The following is a 27,292-nucleotide window of genomic DNA, read 5'->3' as shown; positions in this document are numbered from 1 at the left end:
AATACAAAAATATAGGGCGCCACAATCACTAATGTTTACCAGCCTTGTGTGGAATATCTCAAAGCAGAGAGGAAACTGAAAAACAATTAGTAAAAATTATATTCAATTTATTGAAAATCTGAGTAAAAAAAAAATATATATATTAAATATTGACACAAACTGCATGTAAAGGATCCTGCTATCCGTGCAGCGCTGATCCTTGTAGCGTCTCCCGAAATCCAAGCTGAAAAGAGTGAAGTAGTGATTATAGCTCCCAATTCCCCAAACATGAAGTCGAGACTTCATGAAGGGGTAAAACGAATGTGTTTATTGATGGCCAAAATCAGCCCTTTTATGATGGTCTCCCAGCAAGGGAACTTCCACATGGGACCTTGTGGAAGACTGTAACAAAATATGCAGAACCAATCAGTATTCAGTACAATTCTTATACACACCCACAGGAAGAGTGTAACCCCTCCTCTGTATCCTGGAGATAATTAACTTACCCCTCCTCTCTATCCTGGAGATAATTAACTTAAGTGGTTGCAGAGAACCTAATTATCTCCGGGCAGAGAGAAACATGTGCTTTTTACCTTTTAACAAAACTGTATTAAAATCAATAACTCATGTTTCGCTGAACGAAGTCCCCATGTTCCACACACCCCCAGATAGCTTGGATCTGAGCGCATATTATAGGCGAATAGCGCTCAGATCCCACGAACACAGTTCTCAATAACGTCGAGTAAAGTTTAAGTTCACCAGCTGTAATGGAAGTTAAACTGCACGATCCCACATACGAGTGTAACAGGGGAAATGTACAATCCAAGCAAGTAAGGCGAATGATGTGATCCAGAGACAGAGGGCTCTGTCCCAAGTGCCTTAAGACCCCATGACTTAACGGGCCAGCATCCCAGGGTAAGAGCCTAGCAATCCGGCTCCTCCAAGCGATATGGGGGTAGGGCAGTTTGTCACATGCAGACCCAGTGACAAAAGCCTTTTTGCCACACATCTCCCCTTTTCCAAACGGACTAAAGGGGTATCTGACCTCCTGCCGGTCAGTGCCCTTGTTAGTCCAGCAGCCCACCCACAAAACAGAAACAGCAGTACAGCCCTCCCACAATAACTGGTTACTACACCTGAGTGAGGGAACAACTTGTCCATGTCCAGGTGCCTCACCACGGCTGTGTGGGGGACTGGTAGGCTGCCTTGGTGGGTGGCTGAGTGGGCAGAGACCAGCGGTACTCTGCCCTGGTACCAGCACTACTACGGGAGTAGTCTGGTTGAAACCTGGTTGCTGGAGACCGACTGTCTCCCCTTTAGCTGCACAGCTCTGCTGCTGGAGACCGACTGTCTCCCCTTTTTCTGTACAGCTCTTCTGCTGGAGACCGACTGTCTCCCCTTTTTCTGTACAGCTCTGCTGCTGGAGACCGACTGTCTCCCCTTTAGCTGCACAGCTCTGCTGCTGGAGACCGACTGTCTCTCCTTTAGCTGTACAGCTCTGCTGCTGGAGACCGACTGTCTTCCCTTTAGCTGCACAGCTCTGCTGCTGGAGACCGACTGTCTCCCCTTTAGCTGCACAGCTCTGCTGCTGGAGACCGACTGTCTCCCCTTTAGCTGCACAGCTCTGCTGCTGGAGACCGACTGTCTCCCCTTTAGCTGCACAGCTCTGCTGCTGGAGACCGACTGTCTCCCCTTTAGCTGTACAGTTCTGCTGCTGGAGACAGACTGTCTCCCCTTTGGCTGTACAGCTCTGCTGCTGGAGACCGACTGTCTCCCCATTTGGCTGTACAGCTCTGCTGCTGGAGACCGACTGTCTCCCCTTTAGCTGTACAGCTCTGCTGCTGGAGACCGACTGTCTCCCCTTTAGCTGCACAGCTCTGCTGCTGGAGACCGACTGTCTCCCCTTTAGCTGCACAGCTCTGCTGCTGGAGACCGACTGTCTCCCCTTTAGCTGCACAGCTCTGCTGCTGGAGACCGACTGTCTCCCCTTTAGCTGCACAGCTCTGCTGCTGGAGACTGACTGTCTCCCCTTTAGCTGCACAGCTCTGCTGCTGGAGACCGACTGTCTCCCCTTTAGCTGCACAGCTCTGCTGCTGGAGACTGACTGTCTCCCCTTTAGCTGTACAGCTCTGCTGCTGGAGACCGACTGTCTCCCCTTTGGCTGCACAGCTCTGCTGCTGGAGACCGACGGTCTCTACTCCTAATACAGTGTCCTGCTGCTGGGGAAAGGAGACTGGGCTCTCTATTCCCTGCTGGACCGGTGAAGAGACCTCGGTCCCATCTCCACCTGCAGACTGTGGTTCCTCCCCGGACCAGTCTATGAGGTCCCCTACCTCTGCAGCTGGTAGCGGAGCAGGGTGTACCTCAGCCGGGAACTCCTGGGTGGGCCATGTAGGTGGATTTATGGATGGGCATTGCAGGCCCCTGGGGGCCCAGACATTGAGCTGTGTAAGGGGCCCCAAAAAATGGAGCTGCTTCCTGTTCGTTAATTGTTGTGAGCACTGTTACAAACAGTCTCCAGAGAGCCTCTTCTACTCCAGACCTGTGGAGCCAGACTGCAGCCTGAGCCCATCATCATCCACTTGTCCTCATCTGGTGGTAAGTAGGCAATCCAGTATATTACTAGTGGCAGTAATCTCTAATTTACCTCACATTAAAGGGACACCATAGTCACCAGAACCACTAAAGCTTAATGTAGTGGTTCTGGTGTCTGTAGCCTGTGCCTGCAGGCTTTTTAATGTAAACACACTGCCTTTTCAGATGAAAGACACTTTGTGAAGAACTGGCGTTGGCCCATATGGTAGAGCATATGGGCGGGGCATTCTGATGTCACATGGTAAGCAGGACATATGGGGGGGCGGCGGCAAATGTTTGTTTGCCTAGGGCGGCAATAATCCTTGCACCTGCCCTGATTTCTTGTCATTTATCGCTCAACCTCATCAGCAACTCCAAACACATTTTGTAGTCTTTACAGAGTATGTAGGCACATCCTAATAACACTTGAAGTTTTCATAATTTCTGACATTGTTAAAAAATGTAATTAGAAATTGCATAAATGTTGCTCACAGCATCATATCTTACAAACTGATTGCGCTGATAAGTATGATATTGCCAGAATTATCATAATGGAATAACACTTTTCTGCTACTCTTGAATTAATTTGCGTTTACTGGAGTTCAGTAATATCTGGCAGGACAAGGACCTAATTTATTCCTCCCTGCAAGGACAAAGGGCTCCAGTTGCCCTGATGATTGAAATGGACCTCCACTCCAATTAATGCATAGAAGCATTCTGTACCCATGCATGTTGCTACATCTCTCTCAGTGCATCACCCCGCATCACTCCAAGTGCGTTTCCCCCAAATTTCTACTTCCCCTTGTGCATCTCCCACTCTTCCTCCTAGTGCACCTCCCCCATGGACATACACGCACAGCACTTTATTTACTAAGCAGAAATGCTGTCTTCTGAAGACTGGAGTCGAAGGGGGCATGGTTTTGACATCATAACCTTGACCCACCATAGAGTTTTGCAGTTGCTCTGTTTGTCTGGAAAAGGTACACATTGCAAATCCCGGAATACCACTAACTAGAGGGGACTAATGCACTGCAGCGGCCCTGCTGCACTGAGGGGCCTAACTCATATTGTACCCCTCAGGGAGCTGCAGAAACCATGCCAGAGAGGTTGGTAAAATACTGTCACCTTGGGCCACTGGACCCACTCGTACTTCCCTAGGGCAGTCTCTGACTAGCATGGCATGATCTTGGCAATCATTTTATTTCTAATTGATACCTTACTGAAATTATAACAATCTTTATTGCGATTTCAAGATGATTTTCTCTTGAATAATATCAGCTCTTGAAGTGTTAATGGTTATATATAAATATCAATCTGTTGGTAATATAGCTTTATATTAATATATCACAACATTCCAGGTAACTGTGCCAATCTGAATACTAAGATTACTAAAGTGTTAACTGCTAAAATCCAAATTGCAGTGCTCATTACAATTCAACTCCCAGTCTGCTTCACTGAATTTCTCTCTTGCCAAATATTTGTCAGGTCACTGGTGATTGGTTTGCTATTTGCTTTTTAGATGGATGTGGCGCATAATTACTCTTGGGAGATTGTATTTACCTGAAATATACAAGCTGCTTTAGTCCTCTTTGTAGAGGAACCATATTTGGTACATGCCCACCTCCCTCCCCCATGCTGCGCAGGTGCTTTCCTTCAGGGCTTAGTTTATCGGGCTACACAAATAAAAAATTGTGAGATGAGGTACAGGGGGCACAAGGCTTACATACATACAGACCGTAAACTTTGAATAGCAGACACGTGACTTTAGCTGTAAGCTCATTGAGCCGGGCCCTCAACCCTCTCTGTTCATGTGCGCCCAACTCGTTGGGTTACAAATACATGTCTGTTAGTCCACCTACTGTACAGCACTGCAGATTTTTTTTTACTTTATAAATATTATAATAATAATAATAATAATATGTGTTCGCATACAGATATACTCTCCAATTGTTGGGTTGTATGTTATTGGTTGTTAATGGTGGAAATATGTGCCAAGGTAGTATAACCAAACACTCAGAGTATGAACCAACTCTATCAGAACCCGAGAAAAGGATGGAAATGTACTGCTGGTCTTCAGGTTGGCCAGGCTTAATGTATACTTAGGATATTAAATATTAGATGGAACAGGCCAAAGCTGGAGGTAGCCAGAGATCAGACAGAACAATAGACAACGCTCAGTGATAAATGCTTGGTCAGAATAGTTAGAAAATAACCAGGTCAGTCCAGTGTCAAAAATTACCCCAGAATAAAATGAAATGTGTGTTTTGTATGCTTGTCATTTAAATATCAAAAATAAATATTGTCATATTGCCAGTTTAGATAACATTTGGATGCAACAATTATTCTCTCTGTTTTATTAGATGATTTCTAACTTTAGATTCTGTTGATACTTTTTATCTACATAGAATAATGTCAATCCTGCCCTGGATTTTACCCACACACCCCCTGGAATGCTGGCTCTAGATAACATGCTGTATTTTGCCAAACATCACCAAGATGCGTACATCAGGGTAAGCCAGGACTTTGTTGTGTTTGTTAATGTTTTGTTTGTTTGTTTATTTTTATTTGCTTTTCAAATATTTTTTTTATTCAACTTTTTTAAAAAAATGGAAAGGGCACAGAATGAAAAGGGGAAAGGGGGAGCATTTTTCAGTCAACTACACTATAAATGCACATGAAAAGTAGGACATTATAAAATGTACAAATAAGTATTTTATATACTATTATGCTTTTTTAAAAAAAAATATTCTAATTGTATACAAATTGTTCTCTTAATTTACATGTCATCTGTCTATCTCTCCTCAGATTTTAATTGCCATGTAGCAAAATGAATGTTAAAACATTATCAGGGAAAAATGCAAAATGCACATATATACCATCAGTATAACAGATACGCCTTACTCTTACCCTTACGTACATATATATATATATATATATATATATATATATATATATTTTTTTTTTTTATATTCACTAAACCGTAAATAGTGATTAATTGACAACCAAGATGCAAAAGTTAGGCTAAAATGGCCAAGCTGTGACTATAACAGTGTTAGAATATTTTCCCAGATCAGGTATTTGTTAAATTGTTAATTCGGTTTACAGTTAACTGTAACTCACTGTTTAGTAAGTAGCTCTTTTTATATTATTTGTTGCTGCTGCTGAACTCACGCAGTTAACTTTCAATCTATGTGAAGCTTTTTGAACGGAGGGAAACCTAGGGGGTGCATTTATAGCTGACTAGCGTCAATAAAATAGTCTGCATTCTGCCTCTGGAAGATGAATGAACAATGCCAGATACAAAAGACCTCTTTGAATCTAATAATAGCAAGTCTGTGAACTGTACCATAGCAGTGGTGTAAAAATAAATAAATAAACGTGTATATGCGTTTGTTGCTTTTTCGAAAAAAGAAATTCCATTTAATCCACCTACTTTGTTTTCAGACCCATCAATATGATTCATTTATTCCATTTTAGATATGTATATATAATTTTGCTTATCTCGTTTGCCACATTGTGCATGTCAGCAGTGAAAGTACGGTGTAAAACACAGATCTAAAAGCAGGATCAGTTTAAAATATGTTGCAAGCAATTATGCAATGCAAACCAGTGTTTCCTAAAGGAGAGGGTATAATCGCATCAAAGGCAAAATGTTCACTGAAAAAGATTGAAAGGAAATGCAATTTGCGCTTGGATGCCATGATTTGTTACATGTTCGGAGGAAATGTTTCTCTTTCTGTTCTTTGAGGCAGTTTGTGCATTATGTATATCATATATCATTATTATATTACATATACATTAACCTAATCTGTATGACAGGGTTTTTTTTTGTTTTGTTTTTTAAACAAGCTTAATTTAAATGAACAGTGTATTTCAAATTTTGGTCCAAATGAGCTGAATGATAACAATATGGGAAGGTTTTTACAATTTGATATTTTGACCTAATATTTTAAAATTGCAGTTTGAGTCATAGCAATTCATGGTTCAGTAAATAACTGTGGTAGGCAGTACAGAAACTGTAGCTATACCTCCCAACATTTTAAATCGGCAAAGAGGGACATTTTAGTATTAGTGGTGTGAGTGGGGGTGTGGCCAAGGGCAGGGCTGTTCTGGAAAATTTTCACGTGACATACTAATTGTGACGGATTACCTGGCAACCCGACTGGGTACCTCCTTCAATACTAGTACTTTCGAGCACCATAAGCACCGCACTGGGACACCATAACAACTGTAAATCCTACAAACCACCGTAGCTTAGTTGGGGTCTCACTGTCCTGCACCCACCCTGAACCTAAGGCAAGGATCCAGCTTCCAGTGGGTAGACCTCTCCTAGTCCAGAGAGTGAAGCAGGATAACTCTTACAATAGCTAGTGATTATAATCCAGGGGAGTATAATGATTATAGCAATCCCCAGACTGAATATAGCTCTCCAATCCCCCAAACATGAGCCTAGAATTCATGAAGGGTAAAACAAATCTTTTAAATGGCAGCCACAACTGGCTTTATATTCAAGTCCCTATGCAAGGGGCACTCCCCCCTGGACCTGAGAGTAGACTACAGTAAAAACACATACATGTTTACATTGGCTCTCAGGTCCAGGACCCTCCAATACAAAAATAGGTTAATCCCTCCCCTGTGCCTGGGAGATAATTGAGTCAAGCACTGTATTAAACTCAATTATTTCCAGGCACAAAAAACACACATTTTTACAAAACCCCAAAAATACTATTAAAACACACCAAATCCCCACAAGTTACATCCTCTGATAGCCCCGACCTGGGTGACCAACATATCCAAAAATCACCCAGATCAGTTCAGGGGTTCAGGAATTTCCTGGAAGTCTGAATTTGACAGACCGACCGCCCGCATGGTTCTATGCCCAGTTCCAGAGAATCAGGGCTTGCGGTTGGGTTAGTTTGGTAGTTTAAAAATGAACAAACTACCGAACAGAGTCAATCGTTTTACCCTGGAGCTCGATCCCGTTTCCACCAAACAGCGCTTTTCTAAGTGTTGTAGAACCGAACGCAGGTGATGCTGGAAGTCCAGCGGTGTTCAGGAGTTTGTGTCCATTTTCAGTTCCATGAGATTCATGCCCAAACACTGCTGCCTGCTTTCATGCGAACAAGATGGGCGCCATCTCGTGGTCGTCCATAGGAATTGCCACCCAGAAGAACACTTGGAACACTGCGCCGGAAATTGCTACAAAGTAGCAATTAGGCTTAACAAGTTCCAGGGCGGTCTCAAGTTCGCGTGGCTGTTCGGTTCCCGAACCAAATATAAAATCCCACGAACCAAGTCTGTTCACACAGTTTTTAAAGGGCCCATAGTCTTTTGGTAAGAGGCTGGCCAGCAGGCCCCTCCAAGCACCCATGACTAGGTTCAGTTCGTCACACTAATAATTTGTTACTAATTTTAAAATAGAACAAGCGCAATGTATATTATTTACTCAGACTAATAATTCAACACATTTATTATAGGTTAAAGACACATTATTGCATGCCTCCCATCCGTCCCGATTTTTGAGTAGGGTCCCGCCTTAGTTCCTTGGTGTCCCACTTTTGGGGACACCAGGGAACTGTTCCCAACATTTATAGTCTATAGATGCTCCCTTCAGGTTCTGCCTTCAGTGGGCCGGCCTGCATGATGGACAGACAGGCAGCCTGGCGTGCATTCATGCCTGGCTAATCTGCCATTAACTTGGGTGGGCACACCCCATTTCTGGGTGGGTCTGCCCCTCTTGGGGTTGAAGCTAGCAACATGATCTCATCATTGGCCCACCCCCTTTACCGCCCTCCCACTTGATTCACAGGATGCCGTAGTTGGGAGGTATGTTAATGTGAGTATTATTGCTGTGGATCTCTGACACACCAACAATATGGAGCTACTAGAAAAAGATAGAAAAACATAGATTGTCCCTCCTAAATAGGAACACTTGGGAGATATACTGTAACCCACATAATTACAGTGAGTAAAATAAATACACATTTATTTCTGTTTAATTAAACCACAACATTTGAAAGATCATTTCGACAGACCGTTTGATTTACATGAGTCAAGAGGGAATGTAAGAAAAAGGAGCTTTGTGCATGAAAGGGTGCAACCATTTTAAGAAGAGGAATCTGAGGCGAGGGGCTGTATTGTATAAAATGGCAGCTGAACATTTTAGTCTGCGTTTTAAGATTTACAACCCTGAAATGTGTATTACCCTCTTCACCCACACTTGCTGATTGATGCCAGCAAGGACAATCAAACAGAATGGTTTAGGTCTCTGCTGCTCTCTGATCTCTCTATTCCCTCATGACATGTCACAGGAAAAGGAAGGCCAGAGGAGGAACACAGAGTCTACAATGATATTCTGGCTTTGACTCTACTTTCGAAGAAGAAATACTGCTGCTTTATAGTGTGTCAGAATACATATCTGTGCACGCATACAATATATATATATATATATATATATGCACAAAACAAAGTTTAGGGATCACTCCAAGTCTCAAATTGGTGCAAACATTGTATTTAATAGATTTCCAAAAGTGAACTGTGCATTATATCAAGTCAATGTTTCGACATGTTCGGGTCAAGATCTTGAAACGTCGATTTTACATAATGCATACATTTTGGAAATCCAATATTTGCACAAATTTGAGACCTGGAGTGGTCCCTAAACTTTGTTTTGTATATAGTCATCATGGGATGGCACCTAGGCACTGATTATACAGTTTTGTTTTTTTCTGTTGGAGGAGTGCCTAGTAATACTTATTTGGTGTGTGTATATATATATATATATATATATATATATATATATATATATACAATCTTTTACATACAGTTAGTGTTTTGTTTGTTTGTGTTTTTTTTTGTTTTTGTTTCCAAGTATGATATTCAGTTTTCTGTAAGGGATTGCTAATTCAGTCGCATGATTTGGTGTATGCCTTTTTGCTGTAACAAACACATGTACATGTACAAGTATGTTGTCATGATAATACCTGATATTGATGTATTTTTGTCTGTCAGTCTAGATTATTATTTTTGTAGTATCAATATATTAGGAAGTGCGCTAGAGGTGCTATCTGGGTCACATTCTGAGTGGAGGCACCGAATGTGTTTCATAGAGATGCATGGATTCACTACATCTCTATGCCACGCATGTGTTTGATCATCAAGTTTGATTATCTCAGCTAAGGGGCAGAGCATGCGTGGGGCCAGCCGCGACTGGACCCATAAATCACTTTTTGATACCGAGGTAAGGGGTGGCCAGGGGAATAAACCGCTATTTAGACCTATAGTGTCAGGAATACACATTTGTATTCCTGACACTATATTGTTCTATATTGCTGTCTGTCTGTTTATTTAACTGTTTCTAGACAGATTTATCAACTGTGCCCATTCACTGTCTACCCAACAAATGCCAGTCTGATCATATACCTATCTTAACTCAGTTATATCTTTATGAGGATGATTTCCACAGGGATGAATAATCCTTTATGGAGACGTTTTGATGTTTACATATTATTAGAGCAGTGGTTTATATTTCAATTGTCTGTAGCTGAATCAAAGCACACATGTCTTATTAGGTACGGACATCATGCTCGACTTACCTTGTGTGCCGACAAAAGGTTAATGCTGAAAAGTGCTAGTCTGTTCCATAACTTGATACTTTGTAGTGTTTCTGAACAACGGAATATGATCTACATGGAATGTTTTCATTTTAGATTGTCTTGGAAAACAGCAGCCGGGAAGACAAACACGAGTGCCCTTTTGGTCGGAGTAGTATTGAACTCACCAAGATGCTCTGTGAGATTCTCAAAGTTGGAGAACTGCGTGAGTTTTATCTGTTCGTTTATTATTTAACATTGCTATTTATTGCAGTGACTGCTTTGCTTTTGCAACTATGAACAGAATATATGTTACCCATTCATGACAAGGGCTATGTGTAACCGTTTTTTAACATAATTGTCCTGGCAAGTCATCTGTTAAGAAACAAAAAAAAAAAAAAGTGGGTAATGAAAACCCATCAAGTATTAAATAGTTTGAAACATTTAAAACACGGAATGTACCCCTATTTTATAAAGTAGCAGTAATAATTGAATCAGAATATAAAGGAAGAAATTAAGAAATGATTACGGAGTACATATGATGGAATGCATAATAATGGTGAGTGAGTGAGGGAATAAAAACTTTACAGACATGGGGAGTGAGATGGGGTTAGATGGGTGGGCTGACACAAGGGCACAGTTGGGACGTTTGAGAACCATCTGAAAAGGATGTATATAAAATTGACGTATGCCCACCAGGCTGAATGGCAGCCTCTCTAGCAGGCGGCAGTGGTTTAAAAGAATTCTACCAATGAACTCAATAGGTTACTTAGTGCAATGTGAGTGTGTTTATTGATGCGCTCGCTGGGGACATTACCTTGCAGTCCCCAGATGTCGATCACCAAATATTAAAACCAATACAGTGGGGCAGATCCCTGAATTTGGGATGGTGCTGCTAGATTTGGGAGGTTCGGGAATAGGAGTTTTAAAAACACGTGATCGTATTCATGGTGAATGGATTGGCTGGTAATATGAAACATTGAGTAATTTCATCTCTCACATTCTGCCTTTCTTGCTTGTTTCTCTTCGCATATTACCTGCTACCATCTGTCAATCTCCCTTATCCTCTCTCGTCTTTCTACCTCTCTACTCACTTATGGTCAAAATTATAAAATTGTGTGTGTGTGTGTGTGTGTGTGTGTGTGCGCATCTACATGTATATGTGAATGTATGTACTGTATATAGATGTATGTGTGTTAAAAAATAATTGTCTCTGTAAAATTTTGAAATACCTTGAAACAACTACATGATTTTTATTCATGTGGATTCTTTTGAAGACTGTCAGATTTCACGTTGTATCTTAATTTGTTTCATGGAACTTTGTTATGCAAACAATCAATTACCCAATGCATTGGGATATTAAATTAAGAGTAATGCAAATATATCCCATGTTTTTTTTTTCTCTATTTCCAATGTAGTTATCTTAATTAATATTTTACATTTTTTTTAGCTCCTCATTGGTACATGGCATGCTACATCATACATTATTTTTAACATGATGCTATTTTATAAAATGTTGGATAATTTCAGCACATAATCCAATTATAGAGGAATATTCTAACAAGTAAATAGACTCAGAAATTATTATTTTTTTTAACGACTGTGGTGTGTTGCACCTTTCACAATCTATTTATTAAAATTATGCATCGCAAGATATATTCTCATCAAAAAATGCCAAACACTTATCCATAGTTAAACTCTTGTGCAGTAGTCCGTTTTTGCAGTTGTCCGTAAAACTAAACAATGGCAAGAGTGATATTTCACATTGAAAGTGGAATATAACAAGGGAAAAGCATAGCATAGAAAGTAGTGTGTGGCCAATTAATAATATGGGTGAAGAACAGACAAATGATGTCTAGATAACAGATTTCTTGGGGAGAAATGGGTTCCTCTAGTTATGAATTGATTGATCGTTTGAATCTGTGTACCAGCGAGGGAGTGAAAGTTGATGTGGTATTATCAGACAGCACAGGGAGAATCTTGTAAGCGTGAGAAGGCAGATGTAATTAGGGATTTACAGAATCTCTGGTTTTATGAGACGAGGAGGCACAATGACAAAGAGATAATAACACAGTAAGAAAAATAATAGAATATTATAATGAACCAAAGTTAGCATTGATAAAAGGCTGAGCAATAACAAGGAGGCAGAGTTCTCAAAGGTTATGTAAAACAGATTCAGGCATTTCTCTTGTAGGCTTAATGTTATAGGCTGCCAGTGAATACCTCCTCAAAGTGCATCCTCTAATGAGGAAAAATGGGTGAGGATGATGAGCTGGATGGTAGCAGTTCCATAGGCTCAGGGAGACAAATACCAATCAAGAAAGAGAAGCCGTCAACACGGGAGATAATGAGGGAATAAATGAGGGTTTACGTGGTATTATGTGTGAAAAATAGATGGTTTGAGCAATGATCTTTTAGGTGGAGATGGCAGGTACAGGTGAGGAATTCAATTTAAGGGTCAAAGAGAGGACCGAGTCAGATATGACCCCAATACATCATACTTAATTGGTTCGGGAAGTAGTAATGTCCTCAATGGAAAACCAAGAGTTTCTGATTCAGCAGAGTGTAGACGGGAAGTCTGAGTTTTTGTTTTACCAGATTTTTTTTCTTTTAACACATTAAAAGTTGTTTAAGTAGGAAGAGGTTAACACTATCTAAATCGACAAGGCGACAGTCTGACAGTTCTATAGTCAAAATCATATATTATTCGCTCTGAAAGTTCCCTGTTGTTTCTGACTGATACTTAATTATAGCCAGAATTATTAAAAAAATTTAAAGCACAGGTTTTTGTGATTGAAGCACCTGTGTACATTCTGTCCAACAAAGATGCGGCATTGTGGTGAATTAAGAGACATTGCAACTGTGACGATCTGAGCCTCGTCACGTGTTCTTGGAGGGGCCTGCTGGCCAGCCTCTTGCCCACCGACTATGGGCCAGTTCAGCGACTGTAAAGACCCATTTGTTATTTACCCTGGTTCCTGTATACTCAATTATTATACTCTATCTAATTTTTTTTACCTTGGCTCAGTATATTCAATTATTCTACTCTATCCAGTTCTTGACCTTGGCCTGTTTCTCATTATCCTTGTATTCTCTCTTGACTGTATCTTATTGTCAGGGTACCTGTGGTCTCTACCTCCGAAAGAGGTAGAGACTTAGCTGTTCCTCCATCCAGACGGTCTGATGGCTCCCTTCCCCGCGGTCTATCCGGTCATGCTAGGCCGGCCGCGAGGGAGTGACTGCCTTTTACAGCATCTAGGCAGGAAGTAGTCATCAGGACACTCCCCCGGAACAACCTGTCAGTCAATGGCTGCAGGACCAATCAGGACGCCTTGGAGGCGTGGTTACTGCTCTGAACAGGGTATTTAACAGAGCTTCTTTCATTAGCTCATTGCCCTGTCGTGGTTCTAGCTTGTTCTAGTCACTTAGTGCTTGTGTATTCTATTATCCCTTTTGGTTTTGACCCGGCTTGTTTACCTTACTCTGCTTATCTCTGTTACCCTTGATTCGGCTTGTCTCTCGCTTACCTGTCTTCTGTTACCCTCGACCTCGGCTTGTCTTTGACCATTCTATACTGTACTACTTACGTTAGTCCGGCCATTCTAAGGTCCGGTATACGTATCTGGCTACTGTTTGTACTCTGCGTGTTGGATCCCTGTCCCGATCCTGACACTTATACTCTTTACGTTGGTTTGGCACTTTTCATGTGCATAGAACCGAATGCTAGCTCCTTGGTGGCCATTCGCATGGACCAAAACCTTGAATAGACTTCAGGGGGACTTAGCCGCGAAGGCCCTGGAACTATTTTCGGCATGAAGACTCCGCTTTTCCAGGTCGGTCGACAAGCGGCACATAGCCACGATTCTATGGATCTATTTTCAGCATGAAGACTTTGTGGTTCCCGGTCGGTCCCCAGCGGCACTTAGCCGTGATTCTATGGATCTATTTTCAGCATGGGAACATGCGAGCGGACGGTCAAATTATGACTTCCAGCAAAATCCTGAACCCTTGAACCGATCTGGGTCTACAACTAGATCTACAACTTCTAAGCTAAGCTCGTGGAGATGGCAGTTTTGGAATTACATGCTGCAAATGAAAGACGTGTACTCAGGTTTTCCACCTTGCAAACTGTATACTAAACTGAAGCCTCACTCCAAATATTGTACACATCATCCCACTCAGGGCCAGATTAAAAGCCCATTGGGCCTGGTGATGACTGTTATGATGGGCCTAATTACAGAAAACAGTCATACCTCCCAATTGTTAAGTATCTGGTGGAGGTTGTGCTGGAAGGAAACTAACAGCATATAGCTTTAAGGAAACACATACCCTATGCTAATGTCTCGTTTTCACCATTCAAGTAAATCCATAACCCCTAACAGCTGTGTCCGGTGAAGCAGGATTTCGGTGAGCGGCGTAAAACATGCCCCAAAAAAGCTGCCCAAGGAATTAGGTCAGTCTGGCATGGATGCATTTCAGGCTGGCAGACTAAGGGCACACTATGCAGACAGCACCCTGAGCTTGGCATAAATGTGTCTAATGATGTACTCACTCCACGCTTTTTAAGGACTGTCCCCTAGCACTCGCTGATCCACTCCCCTCCTTACCTTCTTACTAGCAGGCAGAAGCTCCTGTTATAGAGTCTGGGACAGAGTATAGATATGTGCAATGAGTGTAGAAGAAAGGAAACATGCCACAGTGTTTCCTGCAGCAAAAGCATTTGCATAGTGTGCAAAGTCAGCTTTACCTTAACTCATTTCATTGTCAGCCAATCCACACACGTTTTGTTTCCCTACATCTACATGTGAAGAGCAGTAAAAAAAAAAAGTTTTAAAAAAAAGCAATGGGCCTATTCTATGGGCATGAGCTTGGAGCTGCAGCTCCATCATCCCCTATGTTGATCTGGCCCTGATCCCATTGAAACAGGGCAGCTGTCTTCATACTTACATGCAAATCTAAAAACAACTGGAATTTCTGTAAAGGTTGTACCATTCCTGAGATACGAATAAAACATGAGAACTATATTAATGAATAATTCATCAAAAAGGGCTGGACAAGTGGAAATTGATTTGATTTTTCATTTTTTTTTTTTTTGGATCAGTGGCAGCAAAACAAACATGAGAAAGATTGATTTTGATGGGCTTGAGTTACTTTTCAACCTAAATTACTATTACTGCTCGTTGCCCTTGAGTTTCTGCATATTCAGCATTGTAAGTAAAAGTAGACATTTTAAAAGCATAATAAACAATTCATGTGCACTTTACCTGTATTGCACATCAGCTAGAGTTGTGCATTAAACACAAAATGGATGGGTCAAAGCTGGTAAAATAAAAAATAATTGATTTTGCCTTTGCCAGCACAATGGAAAATCCCCGTGTTCTATGTGGCTACTTAAAGTGACACTATACGCACTCAGACCACTTCATTTCAAAGAAGTGGTCTGGGTGCAATGTCCCTCCTGTTTTAAACCTGCAGTTGAAAATATTGCCGTTCTGCTGGTACAGCAATGTTTTCATTGTAGAGTTAACCTGACTCTGTTGGCTGTCACACTGACAACCACTGGTGTCACTTTTAACATAGCGGATTAAGACTCCACTATTATAATCAGATGGTCTCATAGAGACCCTCTGATTGGTTCAGTGTGGTGTTTTTCACACGAATGCCCAATAGCATCTCAATGCTTTCCTGTTGGATTAGCTCTAGATTGGCTGACATCATCGTTCTCTATGATCTCAGCCAAAGAGATGGCAAAGCATGCCAAAGATCAGCTCTGAGAGGATAAAAAGGTAAGTAAAATCAACTTATTAACCCTTGCAGTGGCGAAGAGCTGATCATTTAAAAAGAAGACTAGGGCAGTTTAGCATCAGGGGCACACATTTGTATTTCTAATGCTATAGTGTTCCTTTAATATAGGTTGAAAAAATTCTCAAGTCAATCAAGTTCAGTCTTGCTTCTCAGTTACTGTTTTTCCAAAGGATAGGGGGGCAGGGGGGAGGGGGGAGGGGGGGGGGTGAGAACCAATACAACAAAATGGAGATCTATATTTCATACATGAGGGGGTCCCACTCAAGCTTCTTTTCTCTTTTTAGGGAAAACACTTTAATTTCTGTATTTTTTGGCCTTCACAAATTATCTTTTATTTGACTCCAGATGGAAAATAAGTATTCTAAAGGCTTGATCGCAATACGAAACGGCTATAGATTTAAGTATACAAACTTAAATGTTGTAGAAGTACTGAGAATACTGTTTTAATCATCTTACTCTGAAATTTGCATGTTAATCAGGAAATTGGGAAAGTATTATGCAAATTGCATCTGGTGCCGAATCGAATATTAATTCAAACAGCCTCCAAGCATAATTACAGGAAGCTGCTATGTAAACTAGGAAGGTGTGATTTTAGCTGATGGTTTAAAGGTTCATAATTTCCACTTACTTGACATGTTTAAGCTCAATTGCTGAGTAAGTAGGGGACTTTTTAATGATGTCCCTGGAGTCCTGATATAAGATTGTACTATTTTGTAGTTTAGGGAAGGAAAGAGATAAACAGTTGTTCCTGAGTTCTGTCCATCGTCCTGAATCTATTTATGGCAGTGCTTTAGTCGAGGATGTTCTTGAAGAGATGCTGAAGTGGCATTGTTCTGAATTGTAACAAGAAGCAGTTGAAAATGAATGTTCTAGTCTTCTATACTCCACCTTCACTGATCATTCTGTTTTTGAAGCAAAATGAAATATCTTCACATTGATTTGATTATTCATATTTCTGTTCAGAAAATCAGAGAGCATAAAAAGGTATAAATAAAAAATTTAGAAATGGGAGATTATACTTACTGCTTCGGTACTACTTGTCCTTCATACATCACACTTATGAGACCTGATTTCTAATTTATATTATCCTTATTTTTATGAATGTGGAACATGTTTGGAGTATTTGAACTTAGATGCTGACTAATAAGTTAAACATGTTGAAGAAAGTGCATATATTAGTAAAATGACCATTGTGTTGTGCATAAGTAAATCCGCACACATACATGCATTATACCACCTATAGCTCATTTAATGCAAAAAGTAATAATAGAAAGTATAGATCAACGCGATCATAGAGAATGTGTGAAAGTGTAAAAAATATCCTGGATGGTGCCTACCTCCGAGCTACAGAGTAGGGGGTAACCCAAAAATATACAAGTAAATTAAGGAGACCCTTGTGGCAAGGGGATCCCGGTAGTAGCTCTGCACACACAGAAAAATCGTACGTAGTAACCAGTTTATAAAAAAGGAGTGGGCACTCATACAGGAGTAGAGAGATGGAAAAGGAATAGGCAAAAAAGCCCTATCTATAAACCATCTCAGACTCACTGTCTATAGGAGGAAAGGGAGATACAATGTATAGGGAGGAAAAAGGGGGAAGCAGTACAACGCTCCAGAGAGCCTTCCCAGTGTAAATAGTAAGGTCCCCTAACTCAACAAATACACATAAAACTGTCTAGTAGAGGTTAATACCTCCCAAGAGGAAAAGAGGAGAGAGCCCACACCATTAATAGGAAGACAGGTGAGATAGCCGTAATACAAAGTGGGTAGGTCTTCAGAGATGATCAAACCCATCATTGTCAACCCTGTTCAGTGTCTCTATACAGAGGGTGGAGAAACTGAGTGGCAGTACTGCACAATGGGAAACACTGCCCCAGGAAGCACCTCTAGCAGCCATCTTAACATATATATATATATAGTTTATACATTGCTAAACACAAATACACACACCAGTCAAGCCATAAGACTTGCTTTTCCCACAGAAATCACTACTACAGCAAGGGATTCTGGGTAGGCATATGCAAATGAGCTCAACAAAGAACCACATTTTTGCCTCATAATTCCACTTTATACATGGATTCCTTGGAGAATGTGTCTTCTGTATACAACTGCTTTGAATCCCTTGCAGTAGTGAGAACACTGTTAAAATGAGATTTATGTGGGAAAAGCAAGTCTTATGGCTTCACTTGTGTTTATTTGTGTTTAGCAATGTATTAAAGGACCACTATAGTGCCAGGAAAACTTACTTGTTTTCCTGGCACTATAGTGCCCTGAGGGTGCCCCCACCCTCAGGGACCCCCTCCCGCCGGGCTCTGGGGAGAGTAAAGGGTTAAAACTTACCTTTATTCCAGCGCTGGGCGGGGAGCTCTCCTCTCCGCCTCCGATCCTCCCTTTCGGCTGAATGCGCATGCGCGGCAAGAGCTGCGCGCGCATTCAGCCGTTCTCATAGGAAAGCATTTACAATGCTTTCCTATGGACGCTTGCGTGCTCTCACTGTGATTTTCACAGTGAGAATCACGCAAGCGCCTCTAGCGGCTGTCAGTGAGACAGCCACTAGAGGATTTGGAGGCTGGATTAACCCTATTATAAACATAGCAGTTTCTCTGAAACTACTATGTTTATAAAAAAAAAAGGGTTAATCCTAGAGGGTCCTGGCACCCAGACCACTTCATTAAGCTGAAGTAGTCTGGGTGCCTAGAGTGGTCCTTTAACCATCCACACGTTTTTCCCCACCACAACTCTTTTGGTATATATATATATATATATATATATATATATATATATATATATATATATATATATATATGTGTGTGTGTGTGTGTGTGTGTGTGTGTGTGAGATGGACCACCTGGCACCCCGGCTGGGTGCCTCCGGCTATCGATGCTCCTAGTGCTCACTGAGGACTCCAAGCACTCCACCAGACACCATCAGCACCGTAGTCCCCACGTCCAGCGTTATAGCTTTGCTGGGAACTCGCCGTCCTCCACCCACCCTGGACCCAAGACCAGGATCCAGCTTCCAGTGGGTGAACCTCTCCTAATCCAGAGTTTAGCAGGAACACCTCTTATAAGAGCTAGTGATTATAATCCCAGGGGAGTATAGTGATATAGCAATCCCCACAGTAGATACAGCCGTTTCCTCCACACATGAGACAAGACTCTATGTTGAGGGTAAGCAGGAACTCATTTTAATGGGGCCACACTTGGCCTTTTCTGCAAGTCCACATGGACCTTGTAGGGAACTACATATGTATAAAGTCACAGACCGATGACAATCCTGGTACAAGGCATGATACTCCTCTACATATCATACAATCCCTCCTCACTGCCTGGGAGATAATTGAGTCAGATACTGTATTAACTCAATTATCTACAGGCAGAAAAATACACATATTTCTATAAAAACCCCAAAGTACCCCAAAACACATACAATCCCCACATCTGTTACATGCCCTGATAACCCTGATCTGGTTGACCAACATATCCAAAAATCACCCACATAAGTTCAGGGGTTCAGGAATTTTATGGAAGTCTTATTTCTGACTGACCGCACACAAAATTACTGTCCGAAAAGAGTTCCAGGAAATCAGGCTGTGTGGTTGGTCTACTTCGGGGATTCAAAGTAGAATACAAAATACTGAACGTATAGGATCAGGAGTAGGCTCAGTTTATCTCTACTTCGTGAGTTTAATCCCACCGAACGCCGTTCGATTCCCATTCGAATAGCCGAATGTATATGTGTATAGCGGTGTTCGCGCCGTCAAGTGTCCGATTTAAGTTCCATGCACTCGACGACCAAACACCGCTCATTGTGCTCGCGGCTTAAGATGGCCGCCACCACGTGTTCGAAGTGCCGCTTCGAACCACTTCAAGAGTTTGAAGTTACAAGTCCAAAAGGCACAAACAGTGTCTTTAGCCAGCATTTATCACAGGGGCCATAGTCACAGGGCAAGAGGCTGGCAAACAGGCCCCTCCAAGAACCAGTGGCGAGGTTACTTTCACCACAAAATATATAAACCGAAAGATTGTGTTTGGTGCAATGGTGTATGTATGGGGCATGTTAGAGGTTGATTCCTCATGTTATTTCTCAACTGTCTTTATATCCAGATTTTGACACTTGTGTTTGTAAAAGAAAACTTACAAAAAAGAATAAGAAGGCAAAAAAAAAAAAAAGCCAAGTGTGTATACTTATGTACAATACAAGAATTCCATTAAAACAGATATTCCACTATTTATGGGAATTACATAATCATTCATATGTCAGTTTATTAAGTCTTTCAGTTGAGATCTATACCCTGCAGGGCCACATTGTATTATTATATGGTTTTCTTTTACATACAACAGTTATAGTTCTTGTTTGTCTTACTGATATGCCCTCCTGATAATAACAGCCTATCCTACTATAGAACTGTGCAGTATGATTACACTGTACCCCAGGGAAATCGCTAGCAGACTTTCGATCATGAACATTACATTGTACTTCTGCTATAATTACAGGGATGTGCATACACTAAAAATGTTTTACTGGATAAGATATTCACCGTAACAAAATGGGTTTTCTCCTGCGTTAACAGTTTGAGGGCACAAATGCAGAGTCTTACATTGTTGCATACACTTGAAATATTTGGAGACAACTTCTCAAAATTGGGATGTAAGAAACTAGGACCAGAAGAAGGCACTTTGGTAGAGGGTAGTAGTAGAAGTGTCCAAAGCCAACCTCGAGCCATTAAATGTATAATCCTGAAATAAATTTGTAATTATGCAAATAATCATTCATATAATCTTTGTATGATGTCAGACACAATACCAAAATGAGTGTGCTATCACTTCACCAGTCCTCATCTCTCACTTTCAACAGAAAATATAGAAAACCAGTTGAAAGTCCACAGCTATACACCTGCGCACTCAGCTTTTCCATAAAAATGTGTCGCACTCTTGCATGTCCATTTATTGTAAGCAGGGCATTCTTCAGCTCTTGTCTTTGTCATATTCCTTGTGTAAATAGCTTGATGTCAGATATCCTCATTTTTTTTATCGTTGTAAAGCACTGCACAATATGCTGGCACTATGTAAATTACAGTAATAATAATAACATGAATAGCCATTTGTAACGGTTTTGTGTGTATATTGACACTACCCATAATTTCGTACAGAGACATGATTTCAGTATATGGGATAATAATTGCCATTATATGATCTCATACCGAAGGACATATATGTTCTCCCATGTTGTTATTATTATTTATTGCCATTTATATAGCGCCAACAGATTCCGTAGCGGTTTATAATATTATGAGAGGGGGGATTAACTATAAATAGGACAATTACAAGAAAACATACGATAGGTTGAAGAGGACCCTGCTCAAACGAGCTTACAGTCTATAGGAAGTGGGGTGTAAAACACAATAGGGCAGGAAATCGCAAACAAAGAAAGGTTTAAGAGTATTATCTGATTCTCAGAATCTGAGGTTTTACAGCAAGGAAACCAAGGTATCCTTTAATGGTTTTTATTATATGAAAAATGCATACTTATAGGTGATAAACTTCAACGAGAGTGACTGTTTAAACATAACACTAACTTCCCAAACTCTTTCCTGTAGTAGTAGTAGTGAAAGAGTCAATCCTTTCACTGGTGCTTCTTTTTCGGGTCAATTCTATAATCTTGAGGTCATATCACTTCCCTGGTTGTTTTTGTTGTGGGAATTACACGCAATCACTTTGCTCAGCTTTAAAACCTCTTATCTGCACGATACCTTAAATTGCATTGCATTCCCCTGTCTCCGAACCAGTCTGTTCATCATGGGATATGGCATCTTATTAATCACATTGGACATGTTGTGGAATGTAAGCTCTTTGGTGCAAGAAGGATGCTCCCTCCTTAATTAGTTTCCCATTGCTCTCTTCGGGAGTGTTTGCTTATATCTTTATTGCCTTTTTGCTGTCAAGCGAAACAGACTTGGAGGCTAAGATGCAACATTAATAACACAGTAAATTACTTTTAGGAATTTCCATACCTTTTACTGACTTTGTTTATAAAAGCATACCTCGCTGCCAAAAAACTTGTCTACTTTAATGCTTTCAGTCCTTAGTCTCTGTTCAGCAATAACCGTTTACTCTTGCATTTCTGCATTTTAAAAACAGTGACTGATAAAATTATTAAGCAATTGCATAATAAACATTTACAGGACCAGTGAAGAGGGTAGATGCAAAGCTAAATTATAAACTGCTGACAAGTGAATGGTATACAGTAAACCAAAAACCTATTTTGGCCAAGACTAAATAACCATCATATTAGATTGTGTCCTTAGACAAATCAGAGGCATCCTATATAAGATATAAGGAAGCCAATAATACTTGCAAAAAGGCAGTTAAAGTGGCTAAACTAGAAAATGAGAAATTGATAGCCAAAGAATGCAAAACCAACCCCAAGTTTTTTTTCAAGTGCATTAATTCTAAAAAAAACAAAAAATGAAAGTGTAGGTACACTGAAAACAGAGATGGGTCTGTTAGTCAATGAAGACCAGGAAAAGGCAGAAATGTTAATATTAATGAGGATCCTATGGAAAGAGATATGCATTTGATTGCTGCAACAAACTTGCAGATAACTTGTGATTGGATAACTCGAGATAAGGTGCTACAGCTATTAAAGAAAATTAATGTAAATAAAGCTCCGGGGCCTGACGGAATCCACCCAAGAGTACTTAAGGAGCTAAGTGGGGAAATAAGTAAACCTCTGTATTTAATTTTTCAAGATTCTTTTGTTTCAGGTATTGTACCGGAGGATTGGAGGAAGGCAGATGTTGTTCCTATATTTAAAAAGGGTTCAAAATCCTTGCCTGGAAATTATAGACCTGTGAGCTTAACTTCTGTGATTGGGAAATTATTTGAACGGCTATTAAGGGATAATATTCAGGAATTCATTGGGAAGAACTGTGTTATTAGCAATAATCAGCATGGTTTTATGAAACCTAGGTCATGTCAAACTAACCTAATTGCATTCTACGAAGAAGTACCGTATATACTCGAGTATAAGCCGACCCGAATATAAGCCGAGGCCCCTAATTTTACCCTAAAAAACTGGGAAAACGTATTGACTCGAGTATAAGACTAGGGTGGGAAATGCAGCAGCTACTGGTAAATTTCTAAATAATAATTATAATAATTAGATCCTAAAAAAATTATATAAATTTAATATTTATTTACAGTGTGTGAATATAATGAATGCAGTGTGTGTGCATGAGTGCTGTGTGTGAGTGTAGTGTGTGCATGAGTACAGTGTGTGTGTATAAATGCAGTGTGTGTGTGTATGAGTGCAGTGTGTGTCTATATGAGTGCAGTGTGTGTGTGTATGAGTGCAGTGTGTGAGATGCAGTGTGTGTTTGTGTATGTGTTGCAGAGCCTTGGTGGGGGGTGGGCATTTTTATTAATGTTTTTTTATTTATTATTTTAAATTTTTTTGTTATATTATTTATTTTTAATTATTATTTTATTATTATATATTTTTTTGTCCCCCCTCCCTGCTTGCTACATGGCAGGGAGGGGGGCTCTTATTCCCTGGTGGTCCAGTGGCATTGGCAGTTCAGTGGAGGGGGCTGGCAGGAAGCACTTACCTCTCCTGCAGCTCCTGTCAGCTCCCTTCTCCTCCGCGCCGGTCCGTTCAGCACCTCTGTCAGCTCACACTGTAAGTCTCGCGAGACTTACACTGGGAGCTGACAGAGGGGCTGAACAGACCGGCGCGGAGGAGGAGGGAGCTGACAGGAGCTGCAGGAGAGGTAAGCGCTCTCTGCCAGCCCCCAGTCTGTATTATGGCAATTTAATTGCCATAATACAGACATTGACTCGAGTATAAGCCGAGTTGGGGTTTTTCAGCACAAAAAATGTGCTGAAAAACTCTGCTTATACTCGAGTATATACTGTAAGTAGAAATATAGATCAGGGTGTTGCAGTGGATGTGATCTACTTGGATTTTGCCAAGGCATTTGATACGGTTCCTCACAATAGGTTAGTCTTCAAACTAAAAAAAAAATTGGTCTAGATGAATATTCTTGTTCTTGGGTAGAACATTGGCTTAAGGAATAGAGTACAGCGAGTTGTCATACATGGTAAATTTTCAAGCTGGACAAAAGTGGTAAGTGGTGTCCCTCAGGGTTCTGTTTGTCGACCGCTTCTATTTAACATATTTATAAATGATCTTGAAATTGGCATTGAAAGCCATGTATCAGTGTTTGCAGATGACACAAAACTTTGTAAAGTAATAAAATGTGAGCAGGATATTGCCTTGCTGCAGAGGGATTTGGATAGATTGGGGGACTGGGCACTAAAATGGCAGATTAAATTTAACGTAGAAAAATGCAAAGTTATGCACTTCGGGGTTAAGAATGCACAAGTAATTTACACCCTAAATGGTAGTGAACTAGGGATAACCACACACGAGAAGGATTTGGGAATTGTTATAGACAACAAATTAGGTAGCAATATGCAATGTCAATCTACCGTTGCTAAGGCCAGTAAGGTTTTGTCATGGCACAGCATAATCAAGGTGTGATCTTACCAGTGATTTATAAAGAGGCAAAAATATATTTTATTTTCATCCCGAAAATGAATGCCCCTGTTTATACATGGCAATACCTTACTGGCCTTGGCAACTGCTGATCAACATTGCACATTGTTGCCTAGTTTGTTGTCTATAACAATTCCCAAATCCTTTTTGTTGTCCCTAATTCATTAACATTTAGGGTGTAAGTTGCTTGTGCATTTTTTGCCCCAAAGTGCATAACTTTGCATATTTCTGCATTAAATTTCATCTGCCATTTGTGTTCCCAGTCCCCCAATCCCTCTGCAAACTTGATAGAGTTTTGTGTCATCTGCAAACACTGAAACATGACTTCCAATGCCTATTTCATGATCATTTATAAATATTTTAAATAGTAGCGGTCCCAGAACAGGCCCCTGAGAAACACCATTTATCACTTTTGAAAATTGACCATTAATGACAACTCTTTGTACTCTATCCTTAAGCCAATGTTCTACCCAAGAACAAGAATTGTCATCTAGACCAATTTATTTTGGTTTAAACACTAACCTATTGTGAGGAATAGTATCATACGCCATGGCAACTTACAAGAGGATTACATCCACTGATCTCTACTTCTGTTTACTTCTTCGTAAAATACAGTTAAAATGTTAGTTTGACATGACCTATGCTTCATAAAACCATGCTGATTGATTAATGCTAATAATTTTCTTCCCAATGAATTTTTTTATATTATCCCATAATACATTTTCATATACTTTCCCAGCCACAGAAGTTAAGTTTACACGTCTATAATTTGAAGCAAATATTTTGAACCCTTTTTAAATATAGTAAACACATCTGCTTTCCTATTGCTGAATTCCAACTCCCTCTATCCCAATTTTAGTCCGGGTATTTTAAATCTCCAATAATAAACAAGTTACGTAGATGTGCAGCTTTCCCAATTTGCCGTTCGTTCTCATCAATATCAACATTAGGTGGTTTATACCATATCCCAACCAATAATTGATTTCCTTTCTTTTTGCCCCAGGCAGAAATCTACCCATAGAGCGTCCACATTTTCCTCATCACATTCTACTTGTTTAAGATTTGGCTTTAACTTATGGTTGACCTACAAACATACCCCAACACCTTTCCTGTTTTTTTTTTTTTCTATCCTTCCTAAATAATGTATAACCATTTAAGTTAGGTGCCCAGTCATGTGTATCATCCCACCATATTTATGTTATACCTATTAGGTCATATTTCTTAGTGTATGCTATTTCCTCTAATTCCGCCATTTTGTTATTTAGGCTCCTTGCTCCTTAGTAAGCATACATTTAAAATCATCATGAGTCACTTGTACTTTATGAGAATTCTATTATTATTATTATTATTATTATATTTATATAGCGACAACAAATTCCATAGCGCTTTACAATTGTATAACTATTCTTTCATAACTTTGTGCTAATAAACCAGCATTGAGAATAATATTAATGCTTAATGGTTTTGTGTCTGTAACCTGCTCCTGGTAACTGCATTAAAAAGCACTTCATGCACATTGGTGTAAATAGTTTGCTACTAAGTGAACCTGGTAATGGACACTATCAGTTTCAATCATTAATGTCCATATGTTCACACTTTTATTTTTATACTTCCTTTTCCCATGACTCTCCTTGTTTCTGAAAGTCCTGACAGCTTTGTGATATGACCTTACGATCATCAAGGGAAATGTGTTATTGACTTTGCCTTATATTAGACCATACTGATTTCAACAGGGACATATGATGGCAGTTTAAGCGAGTTTGCCAGGGATTAGAAAGACATCCTGGGAAATGATGGCAGTTATTACATCAAAGGGAAATTATATTAATGGAAAATAAGCAGAAAACTAAACGTTATGCATTTTTAATTACTCCAAGAATAACTATGAATTACTATAACTTAAAAAGTCTTCCCACATGTAAAAATGTTTTTAAAATAGTTGACATTTAGACCCTTTTCACTGCACATTTAACCTTCCAGGGGTCCAATGTATTTTAATGATTGTACTCCATCCCATGCCTCTTGCCCTTATATTTTTTTTCAATATACATTTATCTCCCTTATATGATGCTCATGTATGATATATTTACTAATACAAACTTTAAAAAAAAAAATAAAGCATTCCAAACAAATGTAATATTAATGTAATGTTGGGCATTAAAGGAAATTAATTGTATGTGTCTGATCAAATAGCTGTGCCCCCACCTGCTTTCGATAGTGCCTTCAAAATAGTCAGATTAGTTAATTTTACTATTCTATAAGTGCAGAAATGTATCATTGGTTTTATATAATTATTTTATACATTTTGCATATTTTTTTTATTTTTTTTACTGTTACAAGTTTGCACTACGAAGAAGACTGTTCTCTACTTGTGACATTGAACATTGACTTTTCTATGTACTTTTAGTGATGTTCTACTGTAACTCAATAAATGTTGAGAAAAGGAAAAGAGAGTTTTAGCTGTCACCTCAGTAATCCATCAAGAACTCATAACCATGTAGGCGTTATTTTATCTTGAGGCTTTTTAATAAAAACAGGCTTTGGTGCAACAACCAAAGTACACATCACTTGTAAGGCTGTCCAAAGAAAGCCCAAGGGTCAGTTATATAGAAATATAAAGATCAAATAAAACAATTATTTATTTTTCCATGAATTCAGTGAATCTGGTTTAAAGTACATACAATCCAGCAGGGTGAAATGTACTAATAAATAAATACATACATAAAGGAAAAACAAGTATGTAATGTAAAAATAAAAAAAAAAATGCATACATTTTTTTCACA

At 39.9% G+C, this 27,292-nt stretch overlaps 1 protein-coding gene across 3 annotated transcripts in view; it reads left to right on the top strand.

The window, feature by feature from the left end:
• ELMO1 (engulfment and cell motility 1) overlaps positions 1 to 27,292 on the top strand; it is a 381,378-nt gene that overhangs the window by 192,719 nt on the left and 161,367 nt on the right. For all 3 annotated transcript variants that reach the window (XM_063452154.1, XM_063452153.1, XM_063452157.1), the window contains 2 exons: positions 4,959 to 5,063; positions 10,263 to 10,371. In XM_063452154.1, coding sequence (XP_063308224.1) covers positions 4,959 to 5,063; positions 10,263 to 10,371 — 214 coding nt within the window. The remainder of the gene's footprint in view (positions 1 to 4,958; positions 5,064 to 10,262; positions 10,372 to 27,292) is intronic.

Source organism: Pelobates fuscus, chromosome 4 (assembly GCF_036172605.1).
Source record: "Pelobates fuscus isolate aPelFus1 chromosome 4, aPelFus1.pri, whole genome shotgun sequence".
NCBI classification, from domain to species: Eukaryota; Metazoa; Chordata; class Amphibia; order Anura; family Pelobatidae; genus Pelobates; species Pelobates fuscus.
This window is presented reverse-complemented; position numbering and strand designations above follow the sequence as displayed.